We start from the raw sequence: 18,808 nt of genomic DNA, 5'->3' as shown, positions 1-18,808 counted from the left end.
TATTTATATATACACTAGATGACTGACAGGGGGCGCTGTAATGAAGCCATCTTGGCACTCCCCCACCATGTAACAAATATTTTGGAAGCTATAGAAATGCATTAATTAATGTCTACATTTGCTTTTGCCACGTTTATTTTATTATAGACATCTCAATGCATACTTTAAAATGATATGTGAGATAAACATGTTCCTTAAGGTATAATTTTTTGAAAGTTCTAATGTTACTGTCCCCACTACAACAAAAAATACTTAAATATATGTAATTTTGTCCATGAAATATTTCATTGAAATACTGTAGAATTCCATTCATTCCTATGGAGGACTGCTCCTACTAGGGAGTGCCAATATGGCCGACCGGTGGCTTCAAAGCCTCTCATTCAGGGTTTATATACATCATTGGTTATAATATATGCTACTTTGCAGACACTTTTATCCAAAGAGACTTAAAGTTATGTGTGCATAAGTATGGGTGATACCTGGAATCAAACCTACTATCCTGACGTAGCAAGTGCCATGCTGTACCAACTGAGCTACACTATGACCACTATGATATGGTTATGTTATGGTGGGGTTATAGTAGAGTTATCGTAAGGTTATGGTAGGGTTGTGGTAATGTTATGGTAAAGCTATCTTCTACCTGTATGGTTATTAGCAGTATGTCCAGTGCGTAGGGTTCCTCAGGTGTGGACAGACTCTTCCTCTGGCTCTGTAGCTTGGACACCTGCATCCACTTCCCATTGAAGAAGGAGTACTGGCTCTCCATGTCCCTGATCGTCAATAGCAATACATTACCATGACGATCCTTGATGGGCTCGTAGTGGACACGCCCCAGGTTGTGTGTGCCTAACAGATTCTGAGAATGACATCAGTTGATCAATCAATCAATGAATACACCAATAAATCCTTCTATCTGTATGTTTGCCTATCTATTCATCTCTCACTCACATACAACACACATACACGAGTGTACCTGTAGTTGCCCGGCGGCAGACAGCATCTTCTGTCTGGCCTGTAGAGTGGAGGAGGAGGACATGGAGACAGACATACTCTGTCTCAGCCACCGCACATCCTCCCACATACATGACAACTACAGAGAGAGGGAGGGGATATAGATAGAGAGAAATAGAGAGAGAGGAGAGAGAGAGAGAGAGACTGCACCATTAAGATAATCTAGAAAAGGTATCATGGTACATACATTTTTACTCTGCTAAGTATAAAGTGAAATGCAGAATCCTGCTTGATGCAATTTAGTCATACAAAAAATCTATTCAATGTGGCCACTGTTCTTGATATAATGTACTACATTACCCACAATACCTTAGTGAACCAGAGGAAGTCCTGCATGAGAGAGCTGCCGTAGGAGTCATCCACCTCCACTATAGGGATCTGGTCCTCTGTGGTCACCAGAACACTGTCTTTGTGGTAAAACACTGCCGCCAGGTAAACCCCCCTATAAAACCAGCACAATGGAACAGTCCAGCTCAGTTACACAATGGAGAGTCTCCAATTTGAACAGTCCATGATGTACATCCAGGTGGTGTAATTTACACAAAAACACTACTAGCTCACCTTTTGAGTGTCTTCACGAACTTGTTTGAAGAGTTAAACAGGTGCTTTAGACTTCTGGAGACGGACTGCTTACGGCTTGGGTTCTGGAGCTTTGATGTGTCTGAGAGTAGGAGAGGAGACAGGATGAGGAAGAAGAGAAACTGATTACTTGTCTTCATAGTAAAGAAGACATTTAACCTCTTATTTGTTGGTCTCATTACTTCTGCTGTTTTGAACATGAACTAGTGTCTGTATGTCTGTTTGTGCTCTGATTTGAAATACTCAAATGCTTTCAGAATGTAAATGCTGTCATAGTAGTGTCTATAAAGCCAGGCCTGGCCTGGGTGTTATTGTGTTATAATATCTTGGTGTTTTGTGTGTTTTTCAGTATTGTAATGCTGTTATTCCCTATATGTTGTTCGCTATTCAAATGCTGTTACGACAACCAACCCTGCTAACTGTGTTATTTTAACCTTGTTGTAGTTATCCGTTGTTGGCCACCGGATGATCACAGGTGTTTGTAGTCTCCAGTTAGTGTTTAAAGAAATCCAGCGCTAACACACAGCTGCATGGTTCTGTCTGACTTTTGAAATTGACCATGGAGTGTCTCTGTATGTGTTTCTCCATACTGTTACAATGTTATTCCCTGCATGTTGATCAGTATTGAATTAACTGTTATTGTACAGAACTTGAACATATATCTTCTAATGGTTTATTCAGTATTGTAATTGTTGTTATTGTCTGTGTTCAGTGCTGTACTAGGACATTGACTTTCTAAGGAGCATAGTGAGTCTTACTCACTTTATCGGAGTGAGCGAGAGAGAGAGAGAGAGAGAGAGAGAGAGAGAGAGAGAGAGAGAGAGAGAGAGAGAGAGAGAGCGAGCGAGCGAGCGAGAGATCGAGAGAGACAGAGAAAGAGAGCAGGAGAGAACAACCTTGTTGACTGTGTGTAATGTCGTGTCCTTTTTTGGCAATTGAATGAAAGGAAACAATCACAAAACAGCAGGGGAAGAGTGAGTGAGTCAGAAATAAGAGGTTCACAGTGCTGGTCAACTGTCAAGCTTCAGTGACACTCTGTTGTTTTATCTCAGTCTGTTCAGCTGTCTATCCTCCATAGCCCCTATCTAACCCTGTATCTCCCCCCTCTCACCCCCATCACCCTGCTATCTGCCCCATAACCCTTGGCCCCAGTGATGCCAATCTCCAGACCACAGGGACTCTACCAGCTAATTAAACACATAATCACAGTGTGGAAACACAAGGCAGTCAGACAGACTGACCACAGTATACTGTTAGCTAACTCTACTCGGTTCAGTCACGATTTCAGTCAAAGTATCATTGCCCTAAGGATAGATGGAGGGAAGGAAGGAAAAAAAGATATGTGCCCACGCCACGGTCTGGTAATGTCACTCACTCCCCTGGGACAGGAGAGATGGAGGGAGGGGAAGGAGAGATGGAGGGAGGGGATGGAGGGAGGGGAAGGAGAGATGGATGGAGGGAGGGAAAGGAGAGATGGATGGAGGGAGGGGAAGGAGAGATGGATGGAGGGAGGGGAAGGAGAGATGGATGGAGGGAGGGGAAGGAGAGATGGATGGAGGGAGGGGAAGGAGAGATGGATGGAGGGAGGGGAAGGAGAGATGGATGGAGGGGAAGGAGAGATGGAGGGAGGGGAAGGAGAGATGGAGGGAGGGGAAGGAGATGGAGGGAGGGGAAGGAGATGGAGGGAGGGGAAGGAGATGGAGGGAGGGATACAAGAAGGGAAGGGAGAATTCTTCCTTGTGAAGCCTCTAACTTCCTGAGGATCAGGAACTGACGTATATAATCCCCATTATCAGACTAAAGATTGAGGCTCTCTCCATGTCTCTCTGTGCATCTCTGTATATCTCTCTCCATGTCTCTGTCTATCTCTCTCTGTCACTCTCTTTCTCAATTTCAATTTAAGGGGCTTTATTGGCATGGGAAGCCAATGTTTGCATTGCCAAAGCAAGTGAAATATATAGCAAACGAGTGAAATAAACAAAACCTAACAGTAAACATTACACTCACAAAAGTTCCAAAGGAATAGAGACATTTCAAATGTCATTATGTATATATACAGTGTTGTAATGATGTGCAAATAGTTAAAGTACAAAAGGGAAAATAAATCAACATAAATATGGGTTGTATTTACAATGGTGTGTGTTCTTCACTGGTTGCCCTTTCTCGCTGTCTCCTACTCTCTCTTTACTACTCTCTCATCTACTGACTACAGCTTTAACGTTTAGGTATTCAAAACATTATTAAACTAGTTAACTATCTCTTTTAATATTCTCCAAAAACTCTTATAGCATCCAGCATTGTTACAATTAAAAAAGTGTGTATTTTCATAAGACAGAATTATTTTCAGAACAGAAGAAGGTGCTGGTGACTTGCTAGTCTTTAAGTCTACATGTATTTCTGTTTCCACAAGGTTAACTGCTTTTGACAAGTGGATAATATGACAAAGGCTGCTTGATCCTCATCACAGAGAATAAAAAGAGAAAGGAGAGAGAGTGAGAGAAACAGAATTGGTAGTGATTAATGAGATGAGGACCGTTCAATCTGATCCAACTACTACTGCTGGCACAAACAGACAGCGAGGGGGAAGGGGTGGAAGTGAGGAAAGAGAGATGCGGTGAGAGTGTGTGTGTGTGTGTGTGTGTGTGTGTGTGTGTGTGTGTGTGTGTGTGTGTGTGTGTAAGAGAGAAAGAGAGAGAGTCGAGGAGAAAGAAATCTCCCCAAAAGCTCATCATACAGTTTGGAGAGGTTGCTTACATAGCTGTGCAGTGAGTGAGAGTGGGAGTGAGTGAGAGAGAGAGAGAAAGAGTGTGTGTGTGAGCACAATAATGTGTGTGTGATCCATTTGGGGCTGGTTGTGTGTGTTTGTGTGCGAACATAGCAGTGTGTGTGTGTGTGGGGTGTCTGCGGGGGAATACAGGGTGCAGTGTGCCACACACCCCTCTCTCTGTGCTGTGCTGGTAGTGTAGGTCCTCTCAGCTCCACATATACACATCAGAAATGAAGATAACCTTCCTGGTAAATGAGGGGTTTGCTCCCAGCCTTCTATAGTGGTGGCATTGTACCAACCTCTGATTCATTTTGCAAATGTATTTTTTAACACTGACACGCCAAAAATAAACTATGTCAGCACACACACCCCACAGAGCGAGGGTGCGCAGACACACACACACCCATGGTCAGACACACACACCCATGGTAAGACACACACTCACACTACTAGAGTGAGTAATTAACTGAACACTCTAACCATAAATTCAAACAACTCCAAATAAATGCCTACAGAAGTTTTTTCACTACAAGTTTAACACATTTTTTTCTGTCCTTCCATGAGGTTGCTCTCTGTTTTCAAGTGTCTGTCCAAAATCCACTTTGACAAACAATCTCACACACCCCATCTCTTTCTACTATACATATTCTACTACTCCAGACTGTGTGTGTGTGTATGTGTGCGCACGCGTGCGTGCGTGGCTGGCTGGCTGGCTGCGAACCCACTGACATCATAGCTGTTCACTCCTAAGCGGTTGAGTGACGGTGGGTTTTTCTCCACCCCCCCCGCCAACAAACACACATGCACGCTCCATCTCGGGGAGTCCCACATTAGACATGAAGCAGCCGTTTGTGCGTGCTGGGCAACTTTCAGCACCCTGCCTGCACAGCCGCCCTCTATACCTCTCTCCATCTATCCCTCCCTCTCTTCCTCCTATCCCCCACGCCACCACGAAGATTGGGGTCAAGCACGAAGCCAGACACTGAGGCCGCATCGTACCACCAACACACGCGCACACACTTGCTAATGCAACTCTACCTACCCTGTGCTGGGACTGATCTGAAACCAGCTAGTATCCATCATAATGGTCGAGAAATCGCCCAACCTGATGGTGGATCTGATCTTATGAACAACAACTACCTCCAGCGCTGACCGCCACTCACGGTGGGCTTTAGTAGCTCTTACCATCTCTCCCCCTAGGTGTATTTTCTCTACCAGCATGATGATTTACAAAGCAAGGCTATACGGTTGACATGCTAAAACACATAAATGTGTATAATCCAGAATGGATAAACGTATTAAACATTATTTATGTACACACGGACCCCTGGCGTGTAAGGGGGGGGGGGGGGGGCAGTGACGAGAGGAGTGCCTACTGTTTGTGTGTGTGTGTGTGTGAGAGGTACTGTGAGAACCCATTCATAGCGTACTGGAGTAAAAACACTTTTAGTTTCATGCTTCATTTATCCACTTTAATACAAAGTTAATCTACTGGAAGAAGTGTGGCCTTAGAGTGAGAAGACACACACGCAGACACACAAACACACACACACACTGATGGAGAAGAGAGAGCTGTTTTACGTGTGTGTGTCTACTCACCTCCGCAGCTGTAGTGTGTGTGTGTAGCGCGGACCTGTTGCAGCAAGCGCTCCATAGCCTCTATGTGCCCTCTTCTCCTGGGCTCACGACCATCACTCTCCCTCCAGTCTAAAGGTTAGAGGGTAAAGGTCAGGTTTTGGGGGTTAGGGGGTAGGGAATAGGGGTAAGGGGTGAAATGTAGGGGTTGAAGATAAAGATACTTTTGTAGTGTATGTGGACACCGCTTCAAATGAGTGGATTCAGCTATTTCAGTCACACCCGTTGCTGATAGGTGTATTAAATCGAGCACACCGCCATGCAATCTCCATAGACAAACATTTGCAGTAGAATGGCCTTACTGAAGAGCTAAGTGACTTTCAACGTGGCACCGTCATAGGATACCACCTTTCCAACAAGTCCGTTTTTCAAATATAAGCCCTGCTAGAGCTGCCCTGGTCAACTGTAAGTGCTGTTATTGTGAAGTGGAAACGTCTAGGAGCAACAACGTTTCTCAGCCATGAAGTGGTAGGCCACACAAATCAAATCAAATTTCATTGGTCACATACACATTTTTAGCAGATGTTATTGCGGGTGTAGCTTAATGCTTGTGTTCCTAGCTCCAACAGTGGAGTTAAGTATCTAACAATTCACAACAATACACACAAATCTAAAAGTAAAAGAATGTAATTAAGAAATATATAAATATTAGGACAAGCAATGTCGGAGTGGCATTGATGCTCACAGAACTGGACCGCCGAATGCTGAAGTGCGTAGTGTGTAAAAATCGTCTGTCCTTGGTGGCAACACTCACTACCGAATTCCAAACTGCCTCTGGAAGCAACGATAGCACAAGAACTGTTCGTCGGGAGCTTCATGAAATTTCATGGCCGAGCAGCCGCACACAAGCTTTAGATCACCATGCGCAATGCCAAGCGTCGGCTGGAGTGGTGTAAAGCTTGCTGCCATTGGACTCTGGAGCAGTGGAAAAGTGTTCTCTGGAGTTATGAATCATGCTTCAACATCTGGCAGTCCGACAGACGAATATGGGTTTGGCAGATGCCAGTAGAACGCTACCTGCCCCAATGCATAGTGCCAACTGTAAAGTTTGGTGGAGGAGGAAAAATGGTCTGGGGCAGTTTTTCATGGTTCGGGCTAGGCTCCTTAGTTCCAGTGAACGGAAATCTTATCGGTTTTGAATATGACATTCCAGACATTTCAATTGGGCTCCCGAATGGCGCAGTGGGCTATCACACTTTATCTCAGTGCAAGTGCAAGAGGCATCACCTGGTTCGAATCCAGACTGCATCACATCTGGCCGTGATTGCGAGTCCCATTGGGCGGCGCACAATGGGCCCAGTGTTGTCTGGGGTAGGCTGTCATTGTAAATAAGAATTTGTTCTTAACTGACTTGCCCAGTTAAAGTCGCTCTGGATAAGAGCGTCTGCTAAATGACTTAAATGTAAATGTAAATGTAAAAATAAAGGTTAAATAAAATAAAATAAATTCTGTGCTTCCAACTTTGTGGCCACAGTTTGGGGAAGGTCCTTTCCTGTTTCAGCATGACAATGCCCCCGTGCACAAAGCGAGGTCCATACAAAAATGGTTTGTTGAGATCTGTGTGGAAGAACTTGACTGGCCTGCACAGAGCCCTGACCACAACTCCATCGAACACCTTTGGGATGAATTGGAATGCCGAATGTGAGCCAGACCTAATCGCTCGACTTCACTAATATTCATGTGGCTGAATAGAAGCAAGCCCTCACAGTTCCAACATCTAATGGAAAGCCTTCCCAGAAGAGGGGGGGGGGGGGGGGGGGGGAAACTCCATACTAATGCCCATGATCTTGTAATGAGATGTTCGATGAGCAGATGATCTCATCGAACATCAGCTTTGCAGAGTGTGCAAAGCTGTCATCAAGGCAAAGAGTGGCTATTTTGAAGTATTTCAAGTATAAAATGTATTTAGACCATAGGATACATTTGAAAATTGTATTGTCGTAACCTAGTGGAGACCAATATCTATATTTTGGTTACTACATGACTCCATATGTGTTATTTCATAGTTTTAATGTTTTCACTATTATTCTAAAATGTATAAAATAGTAAAAATAAAGAAAAACCCTTGAATGAGTAGGTGTGTCCAAACTTTTAACTGGTACTGTATGTATACCGGGCTAACTGAGCAATCGGGGGAGAAGGGTTTTGGTCAGGGAGGTGACCAAGAAGCCGATGGTTACTCTGACAGAGCTTCAGAGTTCCTCAGTGGAGAAGGGAGAACCTTCCAGAAGGACAACCATCTCTGTAGCACTCCACCAATCAGGCCTTTATGGTACTGCAGCCATTCCTCAGTAAAAGGCACATGACAAGCCGCTTGGAGCTGGCCAAAAGGTACCTAAAGGACTCTCAGACCATGAGAAACAAGATTCTCTGGTCTGATGAAACCAAGATTGAACTCTTTGGACTGATTGCCAAGCGTCACGTCTGGAGGAAACCTGACACCATCCCAACGGTGAAGCATGGTGGTGGCAGGATCATGCTGTGGGGTTGTTTTTAAAAACTGGGACTGAGAGAGGAGTCAGGATCGAGAGAAAGATGAACGGAGCAAAGTACAGAGAGTTCCTTCATGAAAACCTGCTCCAGAGCACTCAGCTGAAGGTTCACCTTCCAACCTGACAACGACCCTAAGCACACAGCCAAGACAACGCAGGAGTGGCTTCAGGAATAGTCTGTGAATGTCCTTAAGTGACACACGCTCCCCATCCGACCTGACAGAGCTTGAGAGGCTCTGCAGAGAAGAATGGAAGAGACTCCCCAAATACAGGTGGGCCAAGCTTGTAGCGTCATATCCAAGAAGACTCGAGGCTGTATCTCTGCCAAAGGTGCTTCAACAGAGTTAGTAAATGTGATATTTAAGTTTTTAATTTTCTATAAAATAAGCAAAAATTTCTAAAAAACAGTTTTTGCTTTGTCATTATGGGGTATTGTGTATAGATTGAGGAGGAAAAAAACAATTTAATCAATTTTAGAATAAGGCTGTAATGTAACAAAATGTGTAAAGTCAAGGGGTCTGAATATTTTCCCGAATGCACTATATATTATAGGTACTGTACTTAGTTGTATTATTTGTATTAGTAGTTGTAGCAGTAGTTATTATTAGTTGTAGGCCTATTAGCTGTTAATGTACTTTAAAAAAAGTATTATTATTATTTAATTGCTATTATTATTTAGAGACGGCCTACAGGGAGGAGTTGAGGGCCCTCGGAGTGTGGTGTCAGGAAAATAACCTCACACTCAACGTCGACAAAACAAAGGAGATAATCGTGGACTTCAGGAAACAGCAGAGGGAGCATCCCCCTATCCACATCGACGGGACAGTAGTGGTGAGGGTAGAAAGTTTTAAGTGCCTCGGCGTACACATCACGGACAAACTGAATTGGTCCACCCAAACAGACAGTGTGGTGAAGAAGGCGCAGCAGCGCCTCATCAACCTCAGGAGGCTGAAGAAATTTGGCTTGTCACCAAAAGCAAAAGCAAAAGCACTTCTACAGATGCACAATCGAGAGCATCCTGTCGGGCTGTATCACCTCCTGGTACGGCAACTGCTCCGCCCACAACCGTAAGGCTCTCCAGAGGGTAGTGAGGTCTGCACAACGCATCACAGGGGCAAACTACCTGCCCTCCAGGACACCTACACCACCCGATGTCAAAGGAAGGCCATAAAGATCATCAAGAACAACAACCACCCGAGCCACTGCCTGTTCACCCCGCTGTCATCCAGAAGACGAGGTCAGTACAGGTGCATCAAAGCAGGGACCGAGAGACTGAAAAACAGCTTCTATCTCAAGGCCATCAGACTGTTAAACAGGCACCACTAACAATGAGTGGCTGCTGCCAACATACTGACTCAACTCCAGCCACTTCAATGATGTAAAAATGTATGTAAAAAATGTATCACTAGCCACTTTAAACAATGCCACTTAATATAATGTTTACATACCCAACTCATATGTGTATACTGTACTCTATACCATCTACTGCATCTTGCCTATGCCGTTCTGTACCATTATTCATTCATATATTTTTATGTACATATTCTTCATCCCTTTACACTTGTGTGTATAAGGTAGTTGTTGTGAAATTGTTAGGTTAGATTACTCGTTGGTTATTACTGCATTGTTGGAACTAGAAGCACAAGCATTTCGCTACACTCGCATTAACATCTGCTAACCATGTGTATGAGACAATTTTTTAAATTATTTTTTTTAAATGTTATTTTACCTTTATTTAACCAGTTAGGCAAGTTGAGAACAGGTTCTCATTTACAATTGCGACCTGGCCAACATAAAGCAAAGCAGTTCGACACATACAACAACACAGAGAAGTGGAGTAGAACAAACATACAGTCAATAATATAGTAGAAAAATAAGTCTATATACAGTGTGAGCAAATGAGGTGAGATAAGGGAGGTTAAGGCAAAAAAAGGCCATGGTGGCGAAGTAAATACAATATAGCAAGTAAAACACTGGAATGGTAGATTTGCAGTGGAAGAATGTGCAAAGTAGAGATAGAAATAATGGGGTGCAAAGGAGCAAAATAAATAAATACAGTAGGGGGAGAGGTAGTTATTTGGGCTAAATTATAGATGGGCTATGTACAGGTGCAGTAATCTGTGAGCTGCTCTGACAGCTGGTGCTTAAAGCTAGTGAGGGAGATAAGTGTTTCCAGTTTCATAGATTTTTGTAGTTCGTTCACGTCATTGGCAGCAGAGAACTGGAAGGAGAGGCGGCCAAAGGAAGCATTGGTTTTGGGGGTGACCAGAGAGATATACCTGCTGGAGCGCGTGCTACAGGTGGGTGCTGCTATGGTGACCAGCGAGCTGAGATAAGGGGGGACTTTACCTAGCAGGGACTTGTAGATTACCTGGAGCCAGTGGGTTTGGCGACGAGTATGAAGCGAAGGCCAGCCAACGAGAGAGTACAGGTCGCAGTGGTGGGTAGTATATGGGGCTTTGGTGACAAAACTGATGGCACTGTGATAGACTGCATCCAATTTATTGAGTAGGGTATTGGAGGCTATTTTGTAAATGACATCGCCGAAGTCGAGGATCGGTAGGATGGTCAGTTTTACAAGGGTATGTTTGGCAGCATGAGTGAAGGATGCTTTGTTGCGAAATAGGTAGCCAATTCTAGATTTAATTTTGGATTGGAGATGTTTGATGTGAGTCTGGAAAGAGAGTTTACAGTCTAACCAGACACCTAGGTATTTGTAGTTGTCCACATATTCTAAGTCAGAACCGTCCAGAGTAGTGATGTTAGACGGGCGGGCAGGTGCAGGCAGCGATCGGTTGAAGAGCATGCATTTAGTTTTACTTGCGTTTAAGAGCAATTGGAGGCTGGGGGCAGAGGGTGGTCTATACTCAGAAGCTCATCTCTAAAACGCAGTAGTAGTTAAGTGTTCGGGTTCATTCTCTCAGCACTACACATGTAAAGTTCACACATTCAAACAGACCACTGTCACCGCAGTTTGGACCCATTTGTGATTCATACTGTATAAAGTGTCCTTGGGTTTGAAGAAGAAGACATTTTATTCGATTTCTCATCTAAGCAGTTCCAAAACATCTCCTGACTAAGTATTTACTTATTACCCTTTTTCCCCTCTCTCACTCCGTTTTTCTTTCCACCTCTCTCTGTTATTTGTTCACATTTTTCTTTTTATGTCTTATTTTGTTCTGGGACAACCTCTCCAAAGCTGATCTGAGTGAATGGTTATAAGGAGAGTCCTAACTGTGGTGTCAAATATACACTTTAGTTAAAGGTTTCAAATTGTAGCTGAGGACTGTAGTGCATTACAGATGTTGGATCTTAACTTGATCACTCTTTTGTCACAGATAATTTTCCTGCTGCATCAGGAAATTCAAATGAGCCTCGTGAGTGTCTGAAAATGAGCAAATCTCTTTTGGTTCATGCAGGGGCAGTTGAGTCATTGGGAACAGGGATTGCTATCAAAATCATTTTCTCTCTCGCTCACACAAACATTAGGACAAGGCTCTATTACTGCAAGATTCAAATGTACAAAAATGTATCTGAATGTATCAAAAATGTATCTTTTGCCCTCAGAACAGCCTCAATTTGTCGGGTCATGAAATCTACAAGGTGTCGAAAGCGTTCAACAGGGATGCTGGCCAATGTTGACTCCAATGCTTCCCACAGTTGTGTAAAGTTGTCTGATAGTGGATCTCTACTCCGATTAGCTCATTCCGTCTCATCCCACAGATTCTCCATTGGATTGAGATCTGGTGACTGGGCAGGCCACTTGCAGTAAGCTGAATTCACTGTCATTTCCGTGGAACCATTCCTGGACAATCCTAGCCTTGTGGCATGGGCATTATCCTGATGAAAAATATATATTTGCAGATGGTTACACTGCTGCCATGAAGGGATGCACCTGATTGGCAATGATGTTCAGATATCCTGTGGCATTCAAACGTTGCTTCACCTTCATCAAGGGGCCCAATGTGTGCCATGAAAACACACCCCACACCATCACCACTATCCTGCAATGATGACAGGCGGCATGATTGATGCATGTACTCGTGGTTTTCTTCATACCCTAGTCTTCCCATCAGCATGAAACAGCAGGGACCAGGATGCATCAGACTAGGCAATGTTTTTCCAATTCTCCAGTGTTCAGTGTTTTCATTCCTTAGCCCACTGCAACTGCAGTTTCTTGTTTTCTTCTGAAAGAAGTAGAACTCTGTAAGGTCATCTGTTGCCATACCCAATTCATGTCAAGGTACGTTGAGTTGTGCATTCTTTTATTGGTTGTACTGGACTGTCAGTTGACTAACTGTAGCCGTCTGTTGCTCTGCACATTTCGTGTCAGCCTCCCTTGTAATCGTTGATCAATGACCCATTTTTCAACCACTGACCTGCCCTTGGCTGGATGTGCTTTGGATGGTGGACCATTCTTGATACACACTTTTGTCTTACTCATTCACCCTCTGAATGGCACACATACACAATCCATGTCAGAACTGTCTCAAGGCTTAAGAATATTTCTTTAACCTGTCTCCTCCCATGCATCTGGATTTAACAGCTGACAAAGGGATGATAGCTTTCACCTGGTCAGTCTGTCATGGACACTCATTACAGTCAGTGGATAGCATAATAACACAAGATAGATATTGGTCTCCACTAGGCTACGACAAAACAAGTTTCAAATGTATCCTAAGGTAAAAAATTAAGTTCAATCGTGGCCTGGGGTGGTCTAGTGGTTAGGGACACTTCCATCAGTGCGCACATACAGTATGGGCCTACCATGTTGGCGTGGGTTTGATTCCAGCCAACGTCCTTCTGGCACAAATAACTCCACCCCCCCTGATTGACTGGATTTATTTTGACATTTCAAATATGTACAGCCCAAGGGTACGTGCAATGCCGTCAGGGGATACGCCAAATAATAATGTGATTCACATTCTTTTTTTTTTAATAGTCAAACGGTCCATTTATATTTCCAACGGGGCTATACATTTGGGTGAGATAATTTTCTCGCCTGAGTAGCCTCATTTCACTGCCAAAAATAAAATTAAACCATCTAGTGTTCAATGAAATAACAACACAATGTCAAATACAGGTAGGCTAGTCAAAGAATTAACATCCAATCACATTAACCATTACTCTATTGCAGGAATTCCACTAACGGTACGTATGTAGCCAAACGATATCGTTATCCCTTTCATGCCCTGGCTCAAGATATCTGAACAAGAGAGCCTCATCGAAATTGCAACAAGCGGTTCTGTGAAATTTTTATTTAAATCAGAAGCCACTGCCAGATTTCTGGATTGGGCTGCGCTCAGAGTATCCTGCCGTGGCAAATCGCGTTGTTAAGACACTGATGCACTTTGCAACCACGTACCTATGTGAGAATGGATTCTCGGCCCTCACTAGCATGAAAACTAAATACAGGCACAGACTGTGGAAAATGATTTAAGACTGAGACTCTCGCCAATACAACCCAACATTGCAGAGTTATGTGCATCCTTTCAAGCACACACTTCTCATTAACCTGTGGTAACCTGTAATTCACACTTTGATGAACAAATAAGGTTTTATATGTAAGATGGTTAAAGAAAGAGCAAAATAATCGATTATTATTATATTATTATTGGTGCCTTGGTCCTATAAGAGCTCTTTGTCACTTCCCACAAGCCAGGTTGACAAACTCACACTTATTCTTATGTTTAATAAATGTATCGTATATTGTGTGTGTGTGGCAGGCTTACAATGGTGTTGGAGGGGGTACACAGCTGGAGGTTGAATGTTTGAAGGGGTACGAGACTATAAAATGTTTGGGAACCACTGATCTAGTGCCTACATATAAGCTACATTCTGTACGCTGCCGTTAGCCTATTCATTGTCACCGCTGAGACCAATGCTCTAGCAAGCACCAAGAGTACTAGGAATACTGATGATATGTACATAGTTTTTATTACGTTGTTTTAAGCCTTACCCAAACCATAACCCTAACCTTAAGCACTAGTAATTAATGCTTAAACTGTTAACCTTTGAGTTGTTTCTGTTTTAACCCTGTAACCACACACAATTAAACCTGCAACCAGGCGGAATTAATGCATCAAAAATAGACAATCATTCATGAGTCAAACGGCAGTGGGCCAGATTCGAATCCATGCCGAGTCTGGTATGTGTGTGCCGGGGTCAGTGACTGTAACCGCTGGACCACACAGGCACAGAGGAAATCAATAATTCATTTTGCCTATTGCTTGCCTTCAACATACACTGAGTATACAAAATATTAAGAAAACCTGCTCTTTCCATCAATCAATCAAATGTATTAATAAAGCCCTTTTTACAGCAGCAGTTGTCACAAAGTGTTTATACAGAAACCAAACCTAAAACCCTAGAGAGCAAGCAATGCAGATGTAGAGGCATGGTGGATAGGAAAAACACCCTTTCCATGACAGACTGACCAGGTGAATCCAGGTGAAAGCTATGATCCCATATTGATGTCACTTGTTAAATCCACTTCGAATCAGTGTAGATGAAGGGGAGGAAACAAGTTAAAGAAGGATTTCTAAGCCTTGAGACAATTGAGACATGGATTGTGTGTGTCTCATTCAGAGAAGGTGAATGGGCAAGACACAAGATTGCAGTACCTTTGAACGGGTTATGGTAGTAGGTGCCAGGTGCACGGTTTGTGTCAAGAACTGCAACACTGCATAACCTAAAGGACATCCAGCCAACTTGACAAAACTAAGATGGCGCCGACAGATATGACAGATCTGCTTCTAGCTCCTAAGCAACTTTGCAGTATTTAGTTTTTTTGTGTTATTTCTTACATTAGCCCAGAATTCTTTTGCGTTATTACATACAGCCGGAAATAACTTTTGGATATCAGAGCGGCGGTAACTCACCAGCATTACGACCAGGAATACGACTTTCTCGAATTGGATATTTTGTTTGTACTGTACCCCACAGGGCAATTGAACTTTTCCAGACGCTGCTCCAAAACACTGCCGGTGGAGAAGAGGTATCCAGAGTGAACTTCTCGTCTCTCAGGAGGCGTGTACACCATCCACTGCTTCCGAGTATATTACTCGCTAATAAAGTAGACGAGCTCAGGGCGAGGATCTCCTTCCAGAGAGACATCAGGGATTGTAACATACTCTGTTTCACGGAAACATGACTCTCTCGGGATATACTGTCCCCGTCCAAACAGCCAGCTGGGTTCTCAGTACATCGCGCAGACAGGAATAAAGAACTCTCCGGGAAGAAGAAAGGCGGGGGTGTATGTTTCATGATTAACTACTAATGGTGTGATTGTGATAACATACAGCAATTCAAGTCCTTTTGTCACCCGACCTAGAATACCTCACAATCAAATGCCAAACATATTACCTCCGAAGAGAATTAACTTCGGTTATAGTCACAGTCGTGTATATTCCCCCTCAAGCCGATACCATGACGGCCCTCAAGGAACTACACTGGACTTAATGCAAACTGGAAACCACATATCCTGAGGCCGCATTAATTGTAGCTGGGGATTTTAACAAAGCAAATTTGAGGAAAACACTACCGGTTCTATCAGCTGTGAGAGCAGCTTACCGATCACTGTACCTGTACACAGCCAATCTGTAAATAGCACACCCGACTACCTCATCCCCATATTAATACTTACCCTCTTGCTCTTTTGCACCCCAGTATCTCTACTTGCACATCATTATCTGCACATCTATCACTCCAGTATTAATGCGAAATTGTAATTATTTTCATCTCTAGGGCCTATTTATTGCCTACCTCCCTACTCTTCTACATTTGCACACACTCACTATACATAGATTCTTCTATTTTTCTTTTCTGGTATTGATTGTACCTTTGTTTATGTGTAACTCTGTGTTGTTGTTTTTGTCGCACTGCTTTGCTTTATCTTGGCCAGGTCGCAGTTGTAAATGAGAACTTGTTCTCAACAGGCCTACCTGGTTAAATAAAGGTGAAATAAATAAATAAAAACCCATTGACTGTAGTACTCGCTCTGTAAAAACATTGGACCACTGCTACTCAACTTTTCGAAATGCTTACAAGGCCCTCCCCCACCCTCCCTTTGGCAAATCAGATCATCAGATTGAGTTTCTGCCTATAGGAAGGGAGGAGAAAACAGGAAGTACCCATGCTAAGGTCTATTCAACACTGGTCTGACCAATCGGAATCCATGCTTCAAGATTGTTTTGATCACGCGAACTGGGATATGTTCCGGGTAGCCTCTGAGAATAACATTGAATAAATGGATATGGTGACTAAGCTCATCAGGAAGTGTATAGGAGATGTTGTACCCATTGTGACTATTAAAACCTACGCAAACCAGAAACCGTGGATAGGTGGCAGCAAACTGAAAGCACGAACCATCGCATTTAACCATGGCAAGGTGACTGGGAATATGGCCGAATACAAACAGTGTATTTATTCCCTCCATAAGGCAATCAAACAGGCAAAACGTTAGTACAGAGACAAAGTGGAGTCGCAATTCAACGGCTCAGACACGAGACGTATGTGGTAGGGTTGACAGACAATCACGGACCACAAAGGGAAAACCAGCCACGTTACGGACACCGACGTCTTGCTTCCGGACAAGTTAAACACCTTCTCCACCAGCTTTGATCATAACACAATGCCACCGAAGTGGCCCGCTACCAAGGACTGGGGGCTCTCCTTCTCCATGGCCGACTTGAGTAAGACATTTAAGTGTATTAACCCTCGCAAGTCTCCCGGTCCAGACGGCATCCCTAGCTGCTTTCTCAGAGCATGCCAGATCAGCTGGCTGGAGTGTTTATGGACATGTTCAATCTCTCCCTATCCCAGTCTGCTGTCCCCACTTGCTTCAAATGTCCACCATTGTTCCTGTACCCAAGAAAGCAAAGGTAACTGAACTAAATTACTATTGCCCCGTAGCACTCACTTCTGTCATCATGAAGTGCTTTGAGAGACTAGTCAAGGATCATATCACCTGTCACCCTAGACCCATTTAAATTTGCTTACCACCCCAATAGATCCACAGACGATGCAATCGCCATCGCACTGCACGCTGCCCTATCCCATCTGGACAAGAGGAATACCTATGTAAGAATTCTGTAAATTGACTATAGCTCAGCATTCCACACCATAGTACCGTCCAAGCTCATCATTAAGGTTAGGGCCCTGGGTCTGAACCCCGCCCTGTGCCACTGGGTCCTGGACATCCCAATGGGCCGCCCCCAGGTGATGAAGGTAGGAAACGACACCTCCACTTCGCTGATCCTCAACACAGGGGCGCCACAAGGGTGCGTGCTCAGCCCCCCTGTACTCCCTTTTCACCTATGACTCCGTGGCCACGCACGCCTTCAACTCAATCATCAAGTTTGCAGACGACAACAATGACGAGACAGCATACAGGGAGGAGGAGAGGGCCTTGGGAGAGTGGTGCCAGGAAAATAACCTCTCACTCAATGTCAACAAAACAAAGGAGCTGATCGTGGACTTCAGGAAACAGCAGAGGGAGCACGCCCCTATCCACATCGACAGGACCGCAGTGGAGAACGTGGAAGTGCTTCAAGTCCCTCGGCGTACACATCACTGACAATTTGAAATAGTCCACCCACACAGACAGTGTGGTGAAGAAGGCGTAATAGCGCCTCTTCAACCTCAGGAGGCTTAAGAAATGTAGCTGTCCCCCTTAAAACCCTTTTTTACAGATGCACAATTGAGAGCATCCTGTCAGGCTGTATCACAACCTGGTACAGCAACCGCCCGCAACTGCAGGGTTCTCCAGAGGGTGGTGGACGCATCACCGGGGGCAAACTAACTGCCCTCCAGGACACCTACAGCACTCGATGTCACAGGAAGGCCAAAAATATCACCAAGGACATCAACCACCCGAGCCAGGGCCTGTTCACCCAGCTATCATCCAGAAGGCGTGGTCAGTACAAGTGCATCAAAGCTGTGACCGAGAGACTGAAAAACAACTTCTATCTCAAGGCCATCAGACTGTTAAATAGCCATCACTAGCCGGCTTCGACCCATTATGCAACCCTGCACCTTAGAGGCTGCTGCCCTATATACATTTGTATTTGTATTTATTTAACCAGGCAAGTCAGTTAAGAATACATTCGTATTTACAATGATGGCCTACAAAAAGGCAAAAGGCCTCCTGTGGGGACGGGGGCTGTGATTAAAAATATCTATTTTAAAATAAAAATATAGGACAAAACACACAAAACAACAAGAGAGACAACACAACACTACATAAAGAGAGACCTAAGGCAACAACATAGCAAGGCAGCAACACATGACAACAACATGGTAGCAGCACAAAACATGATATAAA

At 43.9% G+C, this 18,808-nt stretch overlaps 1 protein-coding gene across 1 annotated transcript in view; it reads right to left on the bottom strand.

Moving 5' to 3' along the window:
• ankfn1a (ankyrin repeat and fibronectin type III domain containing 1a) overlaps positions 1-18,808 on the bottom strand; it is a 217,353-nt gene that overhangs the window by 49,014 nt on the left and 149,531 nt on the right. The window contains exons 14-18 of the mRNA XM_071393819.1: positions 5,957-6,064; positions 1,573-1,672; positions 1,321-1,453; positions 974-1,090; positions 641-856 (exon numbers count right to left, since the gene is read on the bottom strand). Coding sequence (XP_071249920.1) covers positions 641-856; positions 974-1,090; positions 1,321-1,453; positions 1,573-1,672; positions 5,957-6,064 — 674 coding nt within the window. The remainder of the gene's footprint in view (positions 1-640; positions 857-973; positions 1,091-1,320; positions 1,454-1,572; positions 1,673-5,956; positions 6,065-18,808) is intronic.

This window comes from Salvelinus alpinus, chromosome 3 (assembly GCF_045679555.1).
Source record: "Salvelinus alpinus chromosome 3, SLU_Salpinus.1, whole genome shotgun sequence".
NCBI classification, from domain to species: domain Eukaryota; kingdom Metazoa; phylum Chordata; class Actinopteri; order Salmoniformes; family Salmonidae; genus Salvelinus; species Salvelinus alpinus.
Note: the sequence above shows the minus strand (reverse complement) of the source record. Positions and strands in the feature narration are given on the sequence as shown.